The sequence below is a fragment of the Biomphalaria glabrata genome, chromosome 5 (genome assembly GCF_947242115.1).
Source record: "Biomphalaria glabrata chromosome 5, xgBioGlab47.1, whole genome shotgun sequence".
Lineage (NCBI taxonomy): Eukaryota > Metazoa > Mollusca > Gastropoda > Planorbidae > Biomphalaria > Biomphalaria glabrata.
The window spans coordinates 17818876-17835545 of record NC_074715.1 but is presented as its reverse complement, the minus strand read 5'-3'; the positions used below and the strand labels follow the sequence as shown (position 1 = coordinate 17835545).

General features: G+C 38.7%; 1 protein-coding gene across 5 annotated transcripts in view; it reads left to right on the top strand.

Moving 5' to 3' along the window:
- The window catches only part of LOC106066613 (uncharacterized), a 188279-nt gene that overhangs the window by 145411 nt on the left and 26198 nt on the right, over nucleotides 1-16670 (top strand). Inside the window, exon 8 of one of the 5 annotated variants that reach the window (XM_056031277.1) lies at nucleotides 11745-11958. The exons of the other annotated variants lie outside the window; for them this stretch is intronic. Within the exon in view, the coding sequence (XP_055887252.1) occupies nucleotides 11745-11755 (11 nt within the window). The 3' untranslated portion in view covers nucleotides 11756-11958. Of the gene's footprint in view, nucleotides 1-11744; nucleotides 11959-16670 lie in introns of those variants that run through there. 5 annotated transcript variants of the gene reach the window in all.

Below are 16670 nucleotides of genomic sequence, written 5' to 3'. Positions count from 1 at the left end.
AGGTCCGAAAGGGGGAACTTACTTTTGGAGGCACGGTGTCGGAGTGGTAAAGCGCTTAGCTTCTGAACCGGAGGGTCCCGGGTTTGAATCCTAATGAAGACTGGTATTTTTAATTTAGGGATATTTAGGGCTCCTACGAGTCCATCCAGCTCCAATGGTTACTTGACATTAGTTGGGGAAAAGTAAAGGCGTCGGTCGTTATGCTGGCCACATGCCACCCTCGCTAACTGTGGGCCACAGACACAGATGACCTTTACATCATCTGTCCCCCGATAGATCGCCTGGCCTGAAAGGGGAACTTTTACAAAGTTTGCATACATTCTTTAAAGTTTATATTTAAGTCTTTGTTTAGCAAGCAAGAAGTTCGCTGTCTCTAGTCTACAGCCACCGTGGGCGGATCTTCTGGTGTCTCCACCTCATACTAGAGACATTGGAACTCTAAGTTTGTATTATAAAGAAGAGCTGTTCTAACAATCCTCTGGTTAGAGACAATCTTGACATTGTCTCGCGATCATCATATCATTGAACTGTAAGTAAGTAGGACCGTCACAAGACCACCATGCGAGTGCCTTAGTAGGCTAATGTCACAGGAGTGTCATATTACTGTCATAGGGTTATCATAAGAACAACTTTGAAATGTTTCATAAACAAGAGTATTGATTGTGGTAGTGGACACTACATTACATAGTCAATTAATTATCTTATTTAAAACTGGATGAACTTTGTTGAACTTTTGAACTCCTGAACTTTTAAACTCTCGAACTAACCTAAAACAAATTGAGGCAGTGTATTTTCTCTCAGACCCGTCATATTGTTGGGTTCTTTTTTTTTCCCCTATTGATCATTTCAGGAAAAAAAAATCCATTTTAAGTTCGCCGGCTTAATATTTTTGTTATTACAAATCTAGCAATATTGGTCACACAAAAAAAGAGTTATTAAATGCTCGGAGGTTTTTTGTAAGCTCCCTTATTTTGGATTCATGGAACTAAATTGAGTTTCACTTTTTTTTTTCCTCTCTCTCCGTCTCATATTTTTTTCTCTCATCAAGCCTAACATTAAGTCGTAGACAAACAGTAATTAAGGGCATCATTAACAGCAATTATCGTCTGGCCCATTATCTGGTCAGCTTTCAGAGCCTGGACACTTTTTGTCTTTGAGTAACGACGGAAACCAAATGACCGTACCAAACAATTCAAAGTTCTACGGTTTAATCAAGTAGGAAGGAGTGGTGGTGGGGTTTTTATTTTGAGATAGCAATAGAATCTATTTCTAACAATTATGTATATACTAGTCGACCCGCGGCGTAGCATAAGCCGCTATTTAGTGACGGGTAAACACCTTCTGAAAGACACAGTTGTCCAAATGAGGTGGGTTTGGGCAAACGACTGCTCGCCACCATAAACGCCGGAAGTATTCATATAAGCAGCGTATTGTCGATCTGAGTGTATGATTGTGCTTCCATGAGTAAGAACAACGGACAGGGTGTCGCCATAGTTATCCCAAAGTTCGCAAACAAATCTTACAGCCATCTTGCGAAGTTCGAGAGCAACAGTTTCGTCGATGACATTTTTCCAGAAATATGCAACAGATAGAAATAAACAGTTACCTGATGCAGGAATTTCGACTACATTGAAAGACCTGTTGACTCCACGAAATATATGTGAAGCTGTGGCCATGGTTAGGAAACGAAGGGCAATACGAAGGGGCAAAATGAAAACAAAGCTACAGAAAAACAAAAACACGCAACTATTTTGATGACACCGGATATTGAAGTGTGTAAAAAAATACGCATATTAATATAGTCAAATATAGAATGTAAAGAGAAAGATTAGTTGTTCTCCACCCCCCTCTTTTTTTCTGAGCCGTGCTCTCCATCGCCGCGAAAGTTACGTGGGGTAACTCTAGTCCGACTTGCAGAAATAAAAGAGTTATCTTTCCATGACTTTTGTGTGGTGTCTGGACGCTGAAGAGGATTATATAGAGAGATAGTTCGTCCATAATGCATCTACCATATGCTGGCAGGGTCACTGCCGAAGCCTTTCATAGAAACTCTGAGCATGTCCCTGAAACGTTTTCTTTGTCCACCTTGTGGGCGCTTCCCTGACCTTAATTGGTCCTAAAGGAGTCGTTTAGGGAGGCGGGAGTCTTCCATTCTGCAGATGTGGCCTGCCCGTTGAAGCTGGGACTGCATCAGGATTGTGTGGATTCTTTGCAGGTAATTTTTTTTTCTTTTTAACATTCAGTATTTTTCTGAGATACACAACAGCAGTCACAGTTTGGGAATCTGTAATCACCTTTTGCCTGCCGCTATTTCCGTTTTCCTGGTCCTGTACTTTGTAGGAGGATCGTTGCACTCCTACAGATTATCTGTCACGGCCGCACCACTGGAACTGACGTTTTGAAATCCAATAGACTTGTCTAGATCGATGTGTGGAGCTACTTAACAAAGTGTCTCACTGTCTGAATAACAAATGTGAATGGCTTCCTAAATTACCTCCCATTTGTGCTTCAAATAAAAAAACAAACTCAAATTCATATAAAAATATATCAATAACCAGTTGATTCTCAACCTTTGAAGAGTTTTATTTTTGTTATTTTAAACGATAAATATGAAAACTCTAATTTGAATTGATTGTTTATTTACACAAATATTTTCTTTAATCCAACAAAGCCTTTTATTTATCTCAGATGCCAATCCAAATAGAAGTTTATTTGATGGCGTCTTTAATGCTAAATAATTGATTGGAAACGGAAAAGGAGAAGCTGTTGTTGTTGTTGTTTTTATGTTTCGGTTGTTTTCTTTTGCTTATTTTTTTTTTTTTTTTTGTTTTGTATTTTTGGCTCAATCTTGTATAAATAGACATTTTTAAAGAGCATATTGACCTTTTTTAATAACGGTTTTTCTTGGCCATAAATTTCCCAGACTGTAATTGGCCATGATATATCTCCATTTGCGTCAAGCAACTTGACATCTGAAACATCTCTCTGTTCGCCTTCACGAGCCCCACGTAATAGCTGCTCGAGTTAAAATTTATGTTTCTAGTGCCTGGCACGCAATGTCTGTTTAATTTATAGACAGAGTTTCTTATTATGACAGGGTGAAAACAGCTGAGTTGTTCTTTAGAGGAAATGATGTAAACATCATATTCTGGAATGCTTCGTTTCAGAACTTAAGGATCTGTTTGGCTTTAACTTTTCGAACGCTCGTTCAGAAATGAATATTATTGCCTCCTAGATCAGGCCTCCTCCTCCATGACGTCAGATGATGGTAGCGGGCAGGATTCAAGACCGGGACCATCGTGGCAACATTCTGGAGACCATAGCACACGACCTGACAGTCATCTTGAATTTTAATGCATTGCTCACTAGGATACAATATTCTACTATGAGGGAAATTTTAAATCTAACCAAAAAAAAAATTAGTCCATTTATTTGTTTTTATCTCAGACCTAATTAAACCTCTCCCCTTCCTTTTGAAATTAGAGTTTCGATTCGGAATTGTAAATGATTTTTAACAAAAGATTTTACTGCTTCATTCATTGATGTCATAATTTTTTTTTTTTTGCGATTTCATATCTTATGAACCTTAAAATTATATGTGTCTTGTGAGTTTGTAAAGGCAGAGGTGTTTTGTAAAGGCAGATGGGTCTTGTAAAGGCAGATGGGTCTTGTAATAGAAGAGGTATCTTGTAAAGGTAGAGGTATCCTGTAAAAGTAGAGGTATCTTGTAAAGGTAGAGGTATCTTGTAAAGGTAGAGGTATCTTGTAAAGGTAGAGGTATCTTGTAAAGGTAGAGGTATCTTGTAAAGGTAGAGGTATCTTGTAAAGGGAGAAGTGTCTTGTAAAGGAAGATGGGTCTTGTAATAGTAGAGGTGTCTTGTAAAGGCACTGGTGTCTTGTAAAGGTAGAGGTATCTTGTAAAGGTAGAGGTATCTTGTAAAGGGAGTGGTATCTTGTAAAGGTAGAGGTATCTTGTAAATGGATGGGTATCTTGTAAATGGATGGGTATCTTGTAATAGTAGAGGTATCTTGTAAAGGTAGAGGTATCTTGTAGTAGTAGAGGTATCTTGTAAAGGTAGAGGTATCTTGTAAAGGTAGTGGTATCTTGTAAAGGGAGAGGTATCTTGTAATGGGAGAGGTATCCTGTAAAGGGAGAAGTGTCCTGAATTTTCTTTGATTGTTTGGCTAGTCCACTGACCTATTTATTTTAACATTACTGCTACAGACTACTTGTTGTTGTTAATGTTGTTGTTGTTGTTGTTGATTACTTACGTTGAAAACGTCCTTCTCCCTGTGCCATCTCCCTATTACAGAACTTACAGATCTTCATTTTGCATTGCTAAATAGTACACACAAATTATCATTTACCGTTTAAAAAACAACAACAGCTTATCAACTCTTCAATTACATTCTACACTGTATTTGCTATCCAGTCCGGCTAATTATAGTCTTCGCCATGTATGAAAAAAAGATCTCCAATAATGACATAAAACAGCTTTACAAACAATGGAATAGAAAAAAAAAAGAAAATACACACAATGAGCCAACCCAATACCTATATATATTTCTATGTCTATGGAGGAAGCAATGTTTGGATTGGCTAATTGAATCAGAAGCAGAAGTTAATGACGTAATTGAAACTGTTTATCGTTTGCATTGAAACAAGGGAAATTAACTCTGCACAAAAAAAAGACATTTAATGAACGAGAGCCGGAAATGCCAATCTCTATTGAGAGGATAGACTGCCGGCTCTGATGGCCCACCCTCAGAAATAGAGCTGGATGAAGAACACATGTTCCTTGTTGTTGTTGGTGTTGTTGTTTGTTGGGGTTTCATTTAAACTCCATTGAGCCTCGTACAGTGTCTAGTATACGTTATTTAGAGTATACGAATAGACAGATGCCCCTAAAAAAAACTTACGGAAAACGATGGCATTTGAAAACCTGTTGCTAAAATAACTTCTTATTATCCACTTGGTGCTGTGGAGGGGGTGCAGTTCTGTCGCACTGAAATGTCCCGATAATCTAAATATGTTGAATCTCGAAGATACATTTCTCAGCATCAGCAGGTTACTTCGCGCGAGTGTGTGTTTGACGTCAAGGAAGTGACCTGACAGTGCAAAACAGCAAATCGCGTCATGGTCACATGTTTAGAGGTGACCTGCCGGATGTTTATACGCGAGAATGTTTTACTACCACACAACGCACGCACGCACATGTGCGAAAAGATACACACACACAGACAAACAAAATAAATGAACTCCTGAGTCCAGAAAGAGGCTTGTCATGCTATGGAGACGAGACCAAATCAGCTGACTACTTTGTTAGACTGCAGACATGCTGTGAAGACATAACAATTAGTCTGTCAAGAATTGTATGTTCTACACCACGTAGCGGTTCCACGTCTTCAGGAAGAAAAGAGATACAAGACAGAGATACAAGACAGAGATACAAGACAGAGGTACAAGACAGAGATACAAGACAGAGGTACAAGACAGATAGCAAAGACAGAGATACAAGACAGAGATACAAGACAGAGATACAAGACAGAGATACAAGACAGAGATACAAGACAGAGATACAAGACAGATAGCAAAGACAGATAGCAAAGACAGAGATACAAGACAGAGATACAAGACAGAGATACATGACAGAGATACAAGACAGAGATACAAGACAGAGATACAAGACAGAGATACAAGACAGAGATACAAGACAGAGATACAAGACAGAGATACAAGACAGAGATACAAGACAGAGATAGCAAAGACAGACATAAAAAAAACTCTTTTGCCCCCCCCCCCCTTTTTTTGCAATCAAATTATGAAATACAATCAAACCATCTGGTATAAACATTTCACATGTAAATTATAACTGAGTGTGGTGTGAATGTATATTTTAGTTTTCTATAGTTATAATATGTTTTGTTTGGTGTAATGCACAAATGACAAGCCGAATTTCCCTGTGGATAATATATATATATATATATGTATATTCAGTGCTCGCACCAAAAGTATTTAACTCACTCCCCATTGATCTCAGACAGACAATATGCTACACCACTTTTAAGAAGAACGTTAAGGCTGTTTACATTTGTTTTAGATTAATTTGTCATTTTAGCTGTCGTGTTTGTGTTTGTAATGTTATTACAGCGCATTGAGCCTACATTTTGTTTCTTAACAGCGCTTTATAAATAAAATTATATTATTATTATATATATATAAATATATACAGTGCTTTTTTTGTAGAAAAAAAATAGGTGCTGGTACTCAGTGATGAATTGCCTAACTTTTAACTACTAATATATTAATAATAAACGTTAAATGTCAGTTATTAAGAGTAACAAATAAAATAAAACAAATTAATTCCACTTATCTTATTCATGGTAAACCAGTAACACAAACTAAAAACGCAAAATACCTAGGTGTTATAATAAATGAAAAACTGTCATGGAATCCCCATATTGATGAAACTAACAAAAAATCAAACAAGCATTAGGGTTTATAAAAGAAATTTCTATAAATGAAATAAAAACATAAAACTCAAATGTTATTTAACCTTTAACCTTTAATAATAGAATATGCATCCTCTGTTTGGGACCCCCCTCAACTCAAGAAAAGATTAAGAAACTGGAACAGACACAAAATAGAGCAGTGAGATTCATAACAAACGAATATTCACATTTGACTAGAGTAAGTAGTCTGAGTTGCTTTCTGTATAATACCCATTTGCATACTTGAGCACTTTCACCAAAGATGCTTGCGCTCCATCATGGACATACGGTGGCAAGACCGCACTACAAACTGCGATGTCATTACGAACGCCGGTATGGACAATATAGAGGGACTTCTTTTGGTCCAACAGTTGCGCTGGGTAAGGCACGTATCCTGTATGGGAGACGAACGTATGCCAAAGGCAGTCTTTTTTGGTGAGCTAAAAGGTGGTCGACGTAACAGAGGCGCCCCACGGAAACGCTTCAAAGACCAGCTTAGACGCCAACTTGCCTTAGCTGACATAGAAAGCACCTGGTCGCAGGCATCGGAACGAGACAGCTGGAGGTCACTCACAAAGGCCGCGGGATACACATTTGAGACCAAAAGAAAATCCGCTGGTAAAATATGTAGGTTACAGCTATATAACAAGGCTTGTCTTCGAGTACGAAGATTAATGAGGAATGCAGTATTTCTTGTGGTTACGCAGCCCCAGCTGTGACCTACTTATTTTGCCACATTCAGGGCAAGCATAACCATTGTCCGCCGGTGTCGATTAAGATTTTTTTTTCGCCGTCTGCGTCTATCCTTGGCAGCGGATTTTGTTTTCTGGAACATGACTTCTGTTTTCCCAAGGTTTATAGATGAACCGGAAGGAGCGGCAGGGTATGCAAATTCGTTGGCCGAGTTCTGGATATCATGTTCATTGTGAGCCAGCAGGGCGCAATCACCGGCAAAGAGAAGCTCCGTTATGACCAGCTATATATATTATAGCTCATATATTGGGGTGAAGTGCACATTTAAACCTATATACCTTAATACTGTAAGAGTTATTTCATTTTTTTCTATTTCAAACAAAATAAATTAATTACCACTAAATTTTACATTAATTGGTTAATTCTTTAATTGATTCATGTTTTATTAGGGAAAATGAATAGTTGTGCACAGCTTCAACTTGATCCTAGAATGGGGAGTGGAAGAGAAAACGTGTACAAAATGTGTATCAGACATACAGTCAGACAGACAGACAGAGAGTGTGAGTTGATATAAGCTTTGTAAAAATAAAGGTATCTTCAGAAAAACGCATCGCTCACTCTGTATCAATCCCATTGACAACTAAAAGCTGACATGAACTAGTCTGCAGACTGAAGCTGAAGATCAATGTACAAATACGACCAAACGGTTTCTGCCGACCCACTAGCAACAATAATTCAAAGCTAAGGTAGAGATGAACCTGAAAAGTATATGTGTCTTGGGAGTTTATATGTGTCTTGTAAAGGTAGCGGTGTCTTGTAAAGGTAGCGGTGTCTTGTAAAGGTAGCGGTGTCTTGTAAAGGTAGCGGTGTCTTGTAAAGGCAGGGGTGTCTTGTAAAGGTAGGGGTGTCTTGTAAAGTGTTGGGTGTCTTGTAAAGTGTTGGGTGTCTTGTAAAGGCAGAGTGGCCTAGTAAAGGCAGAGTTGTCTTATAAAGGCAGAGTTGTCTTATAAAGGCAGAGTTGTCTTGTAAAGGTAGAAGCGTCTTAAGGATGAAAGCTAAAACTGTTGGAAGGTAGTGGTGCCCCATGAATAATATTTATACAAAATCAATGACAACAATAATACAATTTTTTTTCTCTGCAGGACTCGGGTGGCGGGGAAACACTGCCCTGATATTTGTAACATTACAAATAACAACAGGAAATGTTCCTGCTACAAGTCTGCTGTGCGTGCTTCTGAATACGAGTGCACGTTATTTGAAAGAGAAACACTGGATGTGTAGCGCATGTGGAAATAGAGAAAGTGGGCTGAGTGGTTAAGTGGGGAACTATTTTTACAAAGCTTCTATCAACTCACTCTGTCTGTATGTCTGTCCGGTACAAAACATGAATCGATTTTAAACAGTGAATCAATTAATTAATAAATTATTGGTAATTAGTTATTTTGTTTGGTATAAAAAAAAAGGTCAAGGCTACTTATTGAGATATATGACTGTATATTTGCATTTATTTCCTTTATTATCTTTGTACACGATATTTATCCTATTCTCAGATCAAATTGAAATTTTGCATAATTATTCATAGTCTATGATAACACACGAATCTATTAAGAAAACAACAAATCAATTAGTTGGTAATGAATAAATGTTTCTTTTTATATAGAAAAAAAGGTAGAGATGTAGAGATATTCCTCTGTGGTTGTCGCAGATCTGGCGGTAGTATGTAGTATCACTATAGATCGAGTATCAGGATAAGTAGTATCACTATAGATCGAGTATCAGGTAAGAAGTATCACTATAGATCGAGTATCAGGTAAGTAGTATCACTATAGATCGAGTATCAGGGTAAGTAGTATCACTATAGATCGAGTATCAGGGTGAGTAATAGCACTATAGATCGAGTATCAGGGTAAGTAGTATCACTTCTACTTCTATCACTATCTCTTCTCTCTATTGCTGGGAAAATCCTTGCACGCATCCTACTAAATCGGCTCATGCAACACATAGAATATGGTCTACTACCAGAAAGCCAGTGCGGCTTCAGAAAAGAGCGTGAAACCATTGACATGATCTTTGCAGCAAGGCAGCTCCAGGAAAAATGCCAAGAACAAAATGCTGACCTGTTCTCAATATATGTCGACTTAACAAAGACATTCGACACTGTTAGCAGAGAAGGACTCTGGAAGATCATGTCATAACCATGGTGAGACTATTTCATGATGGCATGAAGGCTATGCTGACAGATGCATTCACAAATAGAGAAAACAACGGGATAAATATATCATATCATAAATATATCATACAGATTTGATGGTGGCCTATTCAACCCGAGGCGGCTTAAAGCAAAATAAAAAACAAATGCAGCAGTAATCAGAGACTTGCTATTTGCTGATGACTGTGCCCTAAATGCCTGCTCTGAAAACGATCTGCAGAGCATCGTCAGTGACTTCTCAAGAGCATGCTCAGACTTTGGCCTTACCATCAATACGAACAGACGTGGTATCACCACAAACACCAAGCTAGGGGTTTATAGAGCCGTCATCCTCCCTACATTGCTCTATGCCTCAGAAACGTGGACAGTGTACAGTAAACATGCAAAGAAACTAAACCACTTCCACATGACATGTCTGAGAAAAATACTAAATCTCAAATGGCAAGACAAAATACCAGATACAGAGGTCCTTCGAAGAGCGTGTCTGCAAAGCATCCACACAATCCTGATGCAGTCCCAGCTGCGATGGGCAGGTCACGTCTACAGAATGGAAGACCACCGCATCCCTAAACGACTCTTGTTTGGCCAACTAAGCGAAGGAAAGCGCTCGCAAGGTGGGAAAAGAAAGCGCTTCAGGGACACCCTCAAAGCTTCTCTGAAGGCGTTCAGCATAGACCCAGGCACCTGGGAGACAGAGGCACATGACAGAGCATCATGGCGTCGCGCTGTGAAAACTGGCGCACAGGTTGCTGAGGAAAAAAGAACAACGCTGGCAGAAGAAATACGCCAGAAAAGAAAAGCAAGACAAACGATACTAGCTACAGCTGGAATAACCTGCCTAGTGTGCGGCCGAACATTCCGGGCTCACATAGGTCTCACCAGCCACATAAGGAGGCATAAAACCCCAGTGCAAAGCCCTCAGCCCCCTGGATAACAAAGTGGTCATCATCGAACCACGATGGACGAACTATATATATACATACTTGATAATCGACCTATAGTGATACTATTTACCCTGATACTCGATCTATAGTGATACTACTTACCCTGATACTCGATCTATAGTGATACTACTTAGCCTGATACTCGATCTATAGTGATACTACTTAGCCTAATACTCGATCTATAGTGATACTACTTAGCCTAATACTCGATCTATAGTGATACTACTTAGCCTAATACTCGATCTATAGTGATACTATTTAGCCTAATACTCGATCTATAGTGATACTACTTAGCCTAATACTCGATCTATAGTGATACTACTTACCTGATACTCGATCTATAGTGATAATACTTACCTGATACTCGATCTATAGTGATACTACTTACCCTGATACTCGATTTATAGTGATACTATTTACCCTGATACTCGATCTATAGTGATACTACTTACCCTGATACTCGATCTATAGTGATACTACTTAGCCTGATACTCGATCTATAGTGATACTACTTATCTGATACTCGATCTATAGTGATACTACTTACCTGATACTCGATCTATAGTGATACTACTTAGCCTAATACTCGATCTATAGTGATACTACTTACCTGATACTCGATCTATAGTGATACTACTTATCTGACACTCGATCTATAGTGATACTACTTATCTGATACTCGATCTATAGTGATACTACTTATCTGATACTCGATCTATAGTGATACTACTTACCTGATACTCGATCTATAGTGATACTACTTAGCCTAATACTCGATCTATAGTGATACTACTTACCTGATACTCGATCTATAGTGATACTACTTACCTGATACTCGATCTATAGTGATACTAAGCCTAATACTCGATCAAAGTCTGCCATCAGCAGCGATAAAAAACGAGTGGAGCTTGGGAGTATGGTGTGGGTCAAATGGTCAAATGAACTTTCCAAAAGTACAAAACACTCAGAGTTAACTACAAAGTGATAGTCAATATAAGAAGTTTGATCTCGTTAGAAAGATTCATGGGTGGAGGGTGGAGGCTAGATACAGCCGCATGTGGCCCGCGGGCCGTATTAGCCCACCATGATCTAGATCAATGCTGTCTAGTATTTTTGACCCCACAATAGCAAGACTACATGGCAGTGGAGTAATGTTTAATATTTAATGTAAAAAAAAATAGGATATTCATTTGGGGTCCCCTCAACTCAAAAGGGAACCTGGGGGGGGGGGGAGTTTAAATTCGGATCTCCCTCCCCCTCCCTAGCCTAACTACGTCACTCAACATTTGCTAGATCTATATGTAAAAAGAAATTTTGAGTCTAATTAATTCTTTTCTATTTTGTATTTGTTATTTCTATTTTTAGCCTTTTGGTTTTATATTTCCGCCATGTTGACTTTGTTACAGACGTGACGTAATGACAGTGAAGCAGACGTAATGACTTGTGTGGACAAATGAGAAATCTATGCGACTACTGGCGTAGAAACTACTAGATCTTCACTCATTTCACGACCCCATTCCACAGAACATGAATTTTCATGTATGCAAATGACGGACAGATATCTCCTTTGTTGTCCATGAGACTTTAGTTTGTTGGCTATCCCACTGTTCGTTGGTGTTACATAATAGGATAAAATGACAAAATAAATATTTTAAAAAGATCATTTTAAGCATGCCTCTCTTAAATGTGTGCAGTTGTGTGTGCCTGTGTGTGTTCGTGATTGTGTATGTGTGTTGTTCGTGATTGTGTATGTGTGTCTGTGTGTGTTCGTCGTGTTTGTGTGTCAGCTTAAAAATGCTTCCATGGAACCCAAATACAGGTAGAAACAATTTTTTACTTCATAACTGACTGACTCACTTTACTGTTGACTCTCAGTGAAGTATAGGGCCACCACAGTACTATGGCACAAGACTCTGTCCTGGGTTCTACCCTATAGTTGGACCCATGTCCATCCTGCTCTCTTTGCTTTATGGTCTACTGGTCTGCTATCTTTGCTTTATGGTCTACTGATCTGCTCTCTTTGCTTTATGGTCTACTGGTCTGCTCTCTTTGCTTTATGGTCTACTGGTCTGCTCTCTTTGCTTTATGGTCTACTGATCTGCTCTCTTTGCTTTATGGTCTACTGATCTGCTCTAGTTTTGTTTTGGTCTCTCCGACTTTCTCTTTCCCTGTGAATTCACGTCTGGAGCAGTGGGGGCTTGACCTAGTTAGGTACCCTTGTATTTTGACATTCGACATCATGACATGAAATAATGGCGTAATATTTATTGTTGGATGCCGGGGGGGGGGGGGGGCTTCACCTCCATAGGGTGACATCAAGACATGAGATAATGGGGTAATATTTAATGTAAAAACAAAATTTCGGACACTCATTTGGGTACCTCTCAAGTGGAGGGCCGTGGAGGGTTTCAAATTTTGACCCCTCTCCCCCCCCCCACCCTAGCTACGCCATTTGTCTGAAGCCTAGCTTGCAATGTTTTCTGCTGCGTTTCGCTTTGTACGCCAAGTCAAGCCACATTTTCGTCTTTTGATTTGTTAACAGAGGCGTATCGAACAACAAGAAATAAGATTCTTTTCAGACTTTTAATGCATATGACATTCGAACTATTGTACAGGACCCCTAGCACTTTGCCGCTAACACATTGCCTACACGAACACACACAAAATGGCTTCTAAGCTTATAGCGTGAGAAGTCTATTGCAGTGACCAGCAATCCCAGGAAGGACTCACGGACTATGCCAAGACGTCAACTAACTATCCAATTAGTTCATCGGATTGCCCCGGTATTTTTTTTTTTGATCTTTTTTCAGATTTCCTGTAGAGTGGACATCGTTTTATTGATCATATAGCTGACTGCTAGACTGGGGGAAAAAAACTTGAGTAGAGCTGGAAAAAAAAAAGAAGTGATGACAAATTTCGAAGAGCTCTTCAGTTCAAAGTAAAGAAAGCAGTTCGCTGTATTAAAAAGAACAGCAACAAAACGGATTCATTATCAGGCAATTAGGATTTTGTTCAAGATTATAAAGAGAGTTATTTGATTAAAAATGTTTCAGTAAAAAAAACATTTTTAAGCTCCTCTTTTTTTTCGACGTTAACTTTACAATTTAACTTAAAGACTCTGCTAGCTTAGTATCTCATTCTGGTCAATAACTTTGAAATCTCGGGCTGTAGTTTACACGTAATGGCGAGAACAGCTTTGAAGATATCGTCTCAGAAATTGTCTTCCTATTACTCCCTGTCCCATAGCATTCAATAATAATGTCTGCTTTATTCCCTGTCCCATAGCATTCAATAATAATGTCTGCTTTATTCCCTGTCCCATAGCATTCAATAATAATGTCTGCTTTATTCCCTGTCCCATAGCATTAAATAATAATGTCTGCTTTATTTTTCACTAGTTTCACGTTTCCTACAAAAATACTTTAAAAAAAAAAAACAAGCTTATATGAGAGAAAGAATTGTACTTTTACAGCCTTATCTCTCAATACTTAACGATTTATTTTCCTTTTCCTATATGAAATTAAACTAATTATTAGTACCACTAATTAATTAATGGGGGCGCGGTGGCTGAGTGGTTAAGCGCTCGGCTTCTGAACCTGAGGTCCTGAGTTCGAATCTCGGTGAAGGATAGGATTTTCAATTTCGGTATTTTTATAGGGTCCCTGAGTCCACACCAACTCTAATGGGTACCTGACTTTAGTTGGGGAAAGTAAAAGCGGTTGGTCGTTGTGCCAGCCACATAACACCCTGCTAGTTAACCATGTGCTAAAGAAACAGATGACCTTAACATCATCTGCCCCATAGATCGCATGGTCTGAAAGGGAAACTTTACTTTTTTTTATTAATTAATAACTTTAAAAAAAATTGTTTCATGTTTTTTTAGAGACAAAGAATAATTGTGTAAAGTTTCAACTTAATCCGAGAATGGAAAGTGGTAGATATAACGTGTACAAAATGTGTACCAGACAGACAGAGTGAGTTGATATAAGTTGTGTACCAGACAGACAGAGTGAGTTGATATGAGTTGTGTACCAGACAGACAGAGTGAGTTGATATAAGTTGTGTACCTGACAGAGTGAGTTGATATAAGTTGTGTACCAGACAGACAGAGTGAGTTGATATAAGTTGTGTACCAGACAGACAGAGTGAGCTGATATAAGTTGTGTACCAGACAGACAGAGTGAGCTGATATAAGTTGTGTACCAGACAGAGTGAGTTGATATAAGTTGTGTACCAGACAGAGTGAGTTGATATAAGTTGTGTACCAGACAGAGTGAGTTGATATAAGTTGTGTACCAGACAGAGTGAGTTGATATAAGTTGTGTACCAGACAGACAGAGTGAGTTGATAGAAGCTTTGTGCAACTCTATCCACAAATTCCCTACCCGTAGTTCAGTTCAAATTTTGGTGAAATCACTTTTAAGTTGTTCCCACTCGCATATTTTCTTTCGAATTAGAATTAAGTCATTTATCTTCATGGCCAGGAACCCGGGAACTGTACAGATGACCAGGAACCCGGGAACTGTACAGATGGAAGCCTAAGAGTCTCATTAAGTCTTGAATTTTCTCTTAATTGGACTGAAAGTCAAGACCCACTGGTCAGTATTTCCCCCTCAAATAGACCGCGAGTCATGACTGACTGGTCAGTGTTTATAAACTGGAAGGTTTCTGACTAATTGTGTTTACTATTTCGGCTCCGGTCAGCCCTCCTGAAAAGTACATTATAAAACTACTCTGTCCTAGTTTCTGACCAGCAGGCCCCTTGAAGGACGACATAAAAAGTTGTAACCTTATCGCTTCACGAGTTTAACGTTACAAAACGTTGGACACTTTGAGATTGACCACATAGCCTCCCTCTCCTCCCCCCCACCCCCAAGCTAATACGTGCGGATGTTTTCTCTCTCAGTACACTTTAGAACTACAGAAGAGCGTATAGATACTTCAATGATATTTGGATGACTCTATCATTAGTTCCATTCTCTTCGCTTCATTCGTCTTTAGGGTGTGTGTGTGTGTGGGGGGGGGGGTCTGTTTTGTTTTCATTTTTTTTTTCATTTCTTCTTTTCAATAAAATCTGGTAAAAAAAAATCCAATGCCATCTTTGTTGTTAGAGCTAAGGGTTAATAGCATTCGCTGCACTGTTGACAGATGTAAGCATTGCTACACTGTTGACAAATGTAAGCATTGATACACTGTTGATAGATGTAAGCATTCGCTGCACTGTTGACAGATCTAAGCATTGCTACACTGTTGACAAATGTAAGCATTGCAATACTGTTGACAGATGTAAGCATTGCTACACTGTTGATAGATGTAAGCATTTCTACACTGTTGACAGATCTAAGCATTGCTACACTGTTGACAGATCTAAGCATTGCTACACTGTTGACAGATGTAAGCGTTGCTACACTGTTGACAGATGTAAGCGTTGCTACACTGTTGACAGATCTAAGCATTGCTACACTGTTGACAGATCTAAGCATTGCTACACTGTTGATAGATGTAAGCATTGCTACACTGTTGATAGATGTAAGCATTGCTACATTGTTGACAGATCTAAGCATTGCTACATTGTTGACAGATCTAAGCATTGATACATTGTTGACAGATCTAAGCATTGATACACTGTTGATAGATGTAAGCATTGCTACACTGTTGATAGATGTAAGCATTGCTACACTGTTGACAGATGTAAGCATTGCTACACTGCTGATAGATGTAAGCGTTGCTACACTGTTGACAGATGTAAGCGTTGCTACACAGTTGATAGATCTAAGCATTGCTACACTGTTGATTGATGTAAGCATTGCTACACTGATGACAGATGTAAGCATTGCTACACTGTTGACAGATCTAAGCATTGCTACACTGATGACAGATCTAAGCATTGCTACACTGTTGACAGATGTAAGCATTGCTACACTGTTGATAGATGTAAGCATTGCTACACTGTTGATAGTTGTAAGCATTGCTACACTGTTGATAGTTGTAAGCATTGCTACACTGTTGATAGATGTAAGCATTGCTACACAGTTGATAGATGTAAGCATTGCTACACTGTTGATAGATCTAAGCATTGCTACACTGTTGATAGATGTAAGCATTGCTACACTGTTGACAGATGTAAGCATTGCTACACTGTTGATAGGTGTAAGCGTTGAAAACAGTTACTATTATGTTCATTCATGTTATATCTATTCTGTCAACTATTTTAAAACGTCACTTGACCTGGTGAACTCTCTGTCCTTGCCATTGTATATATTGTTCTAAATTCTAATTGAATTAATTCTTAATTGGTTCATGGGCTAATTATATAAATATATCTAAGCTGT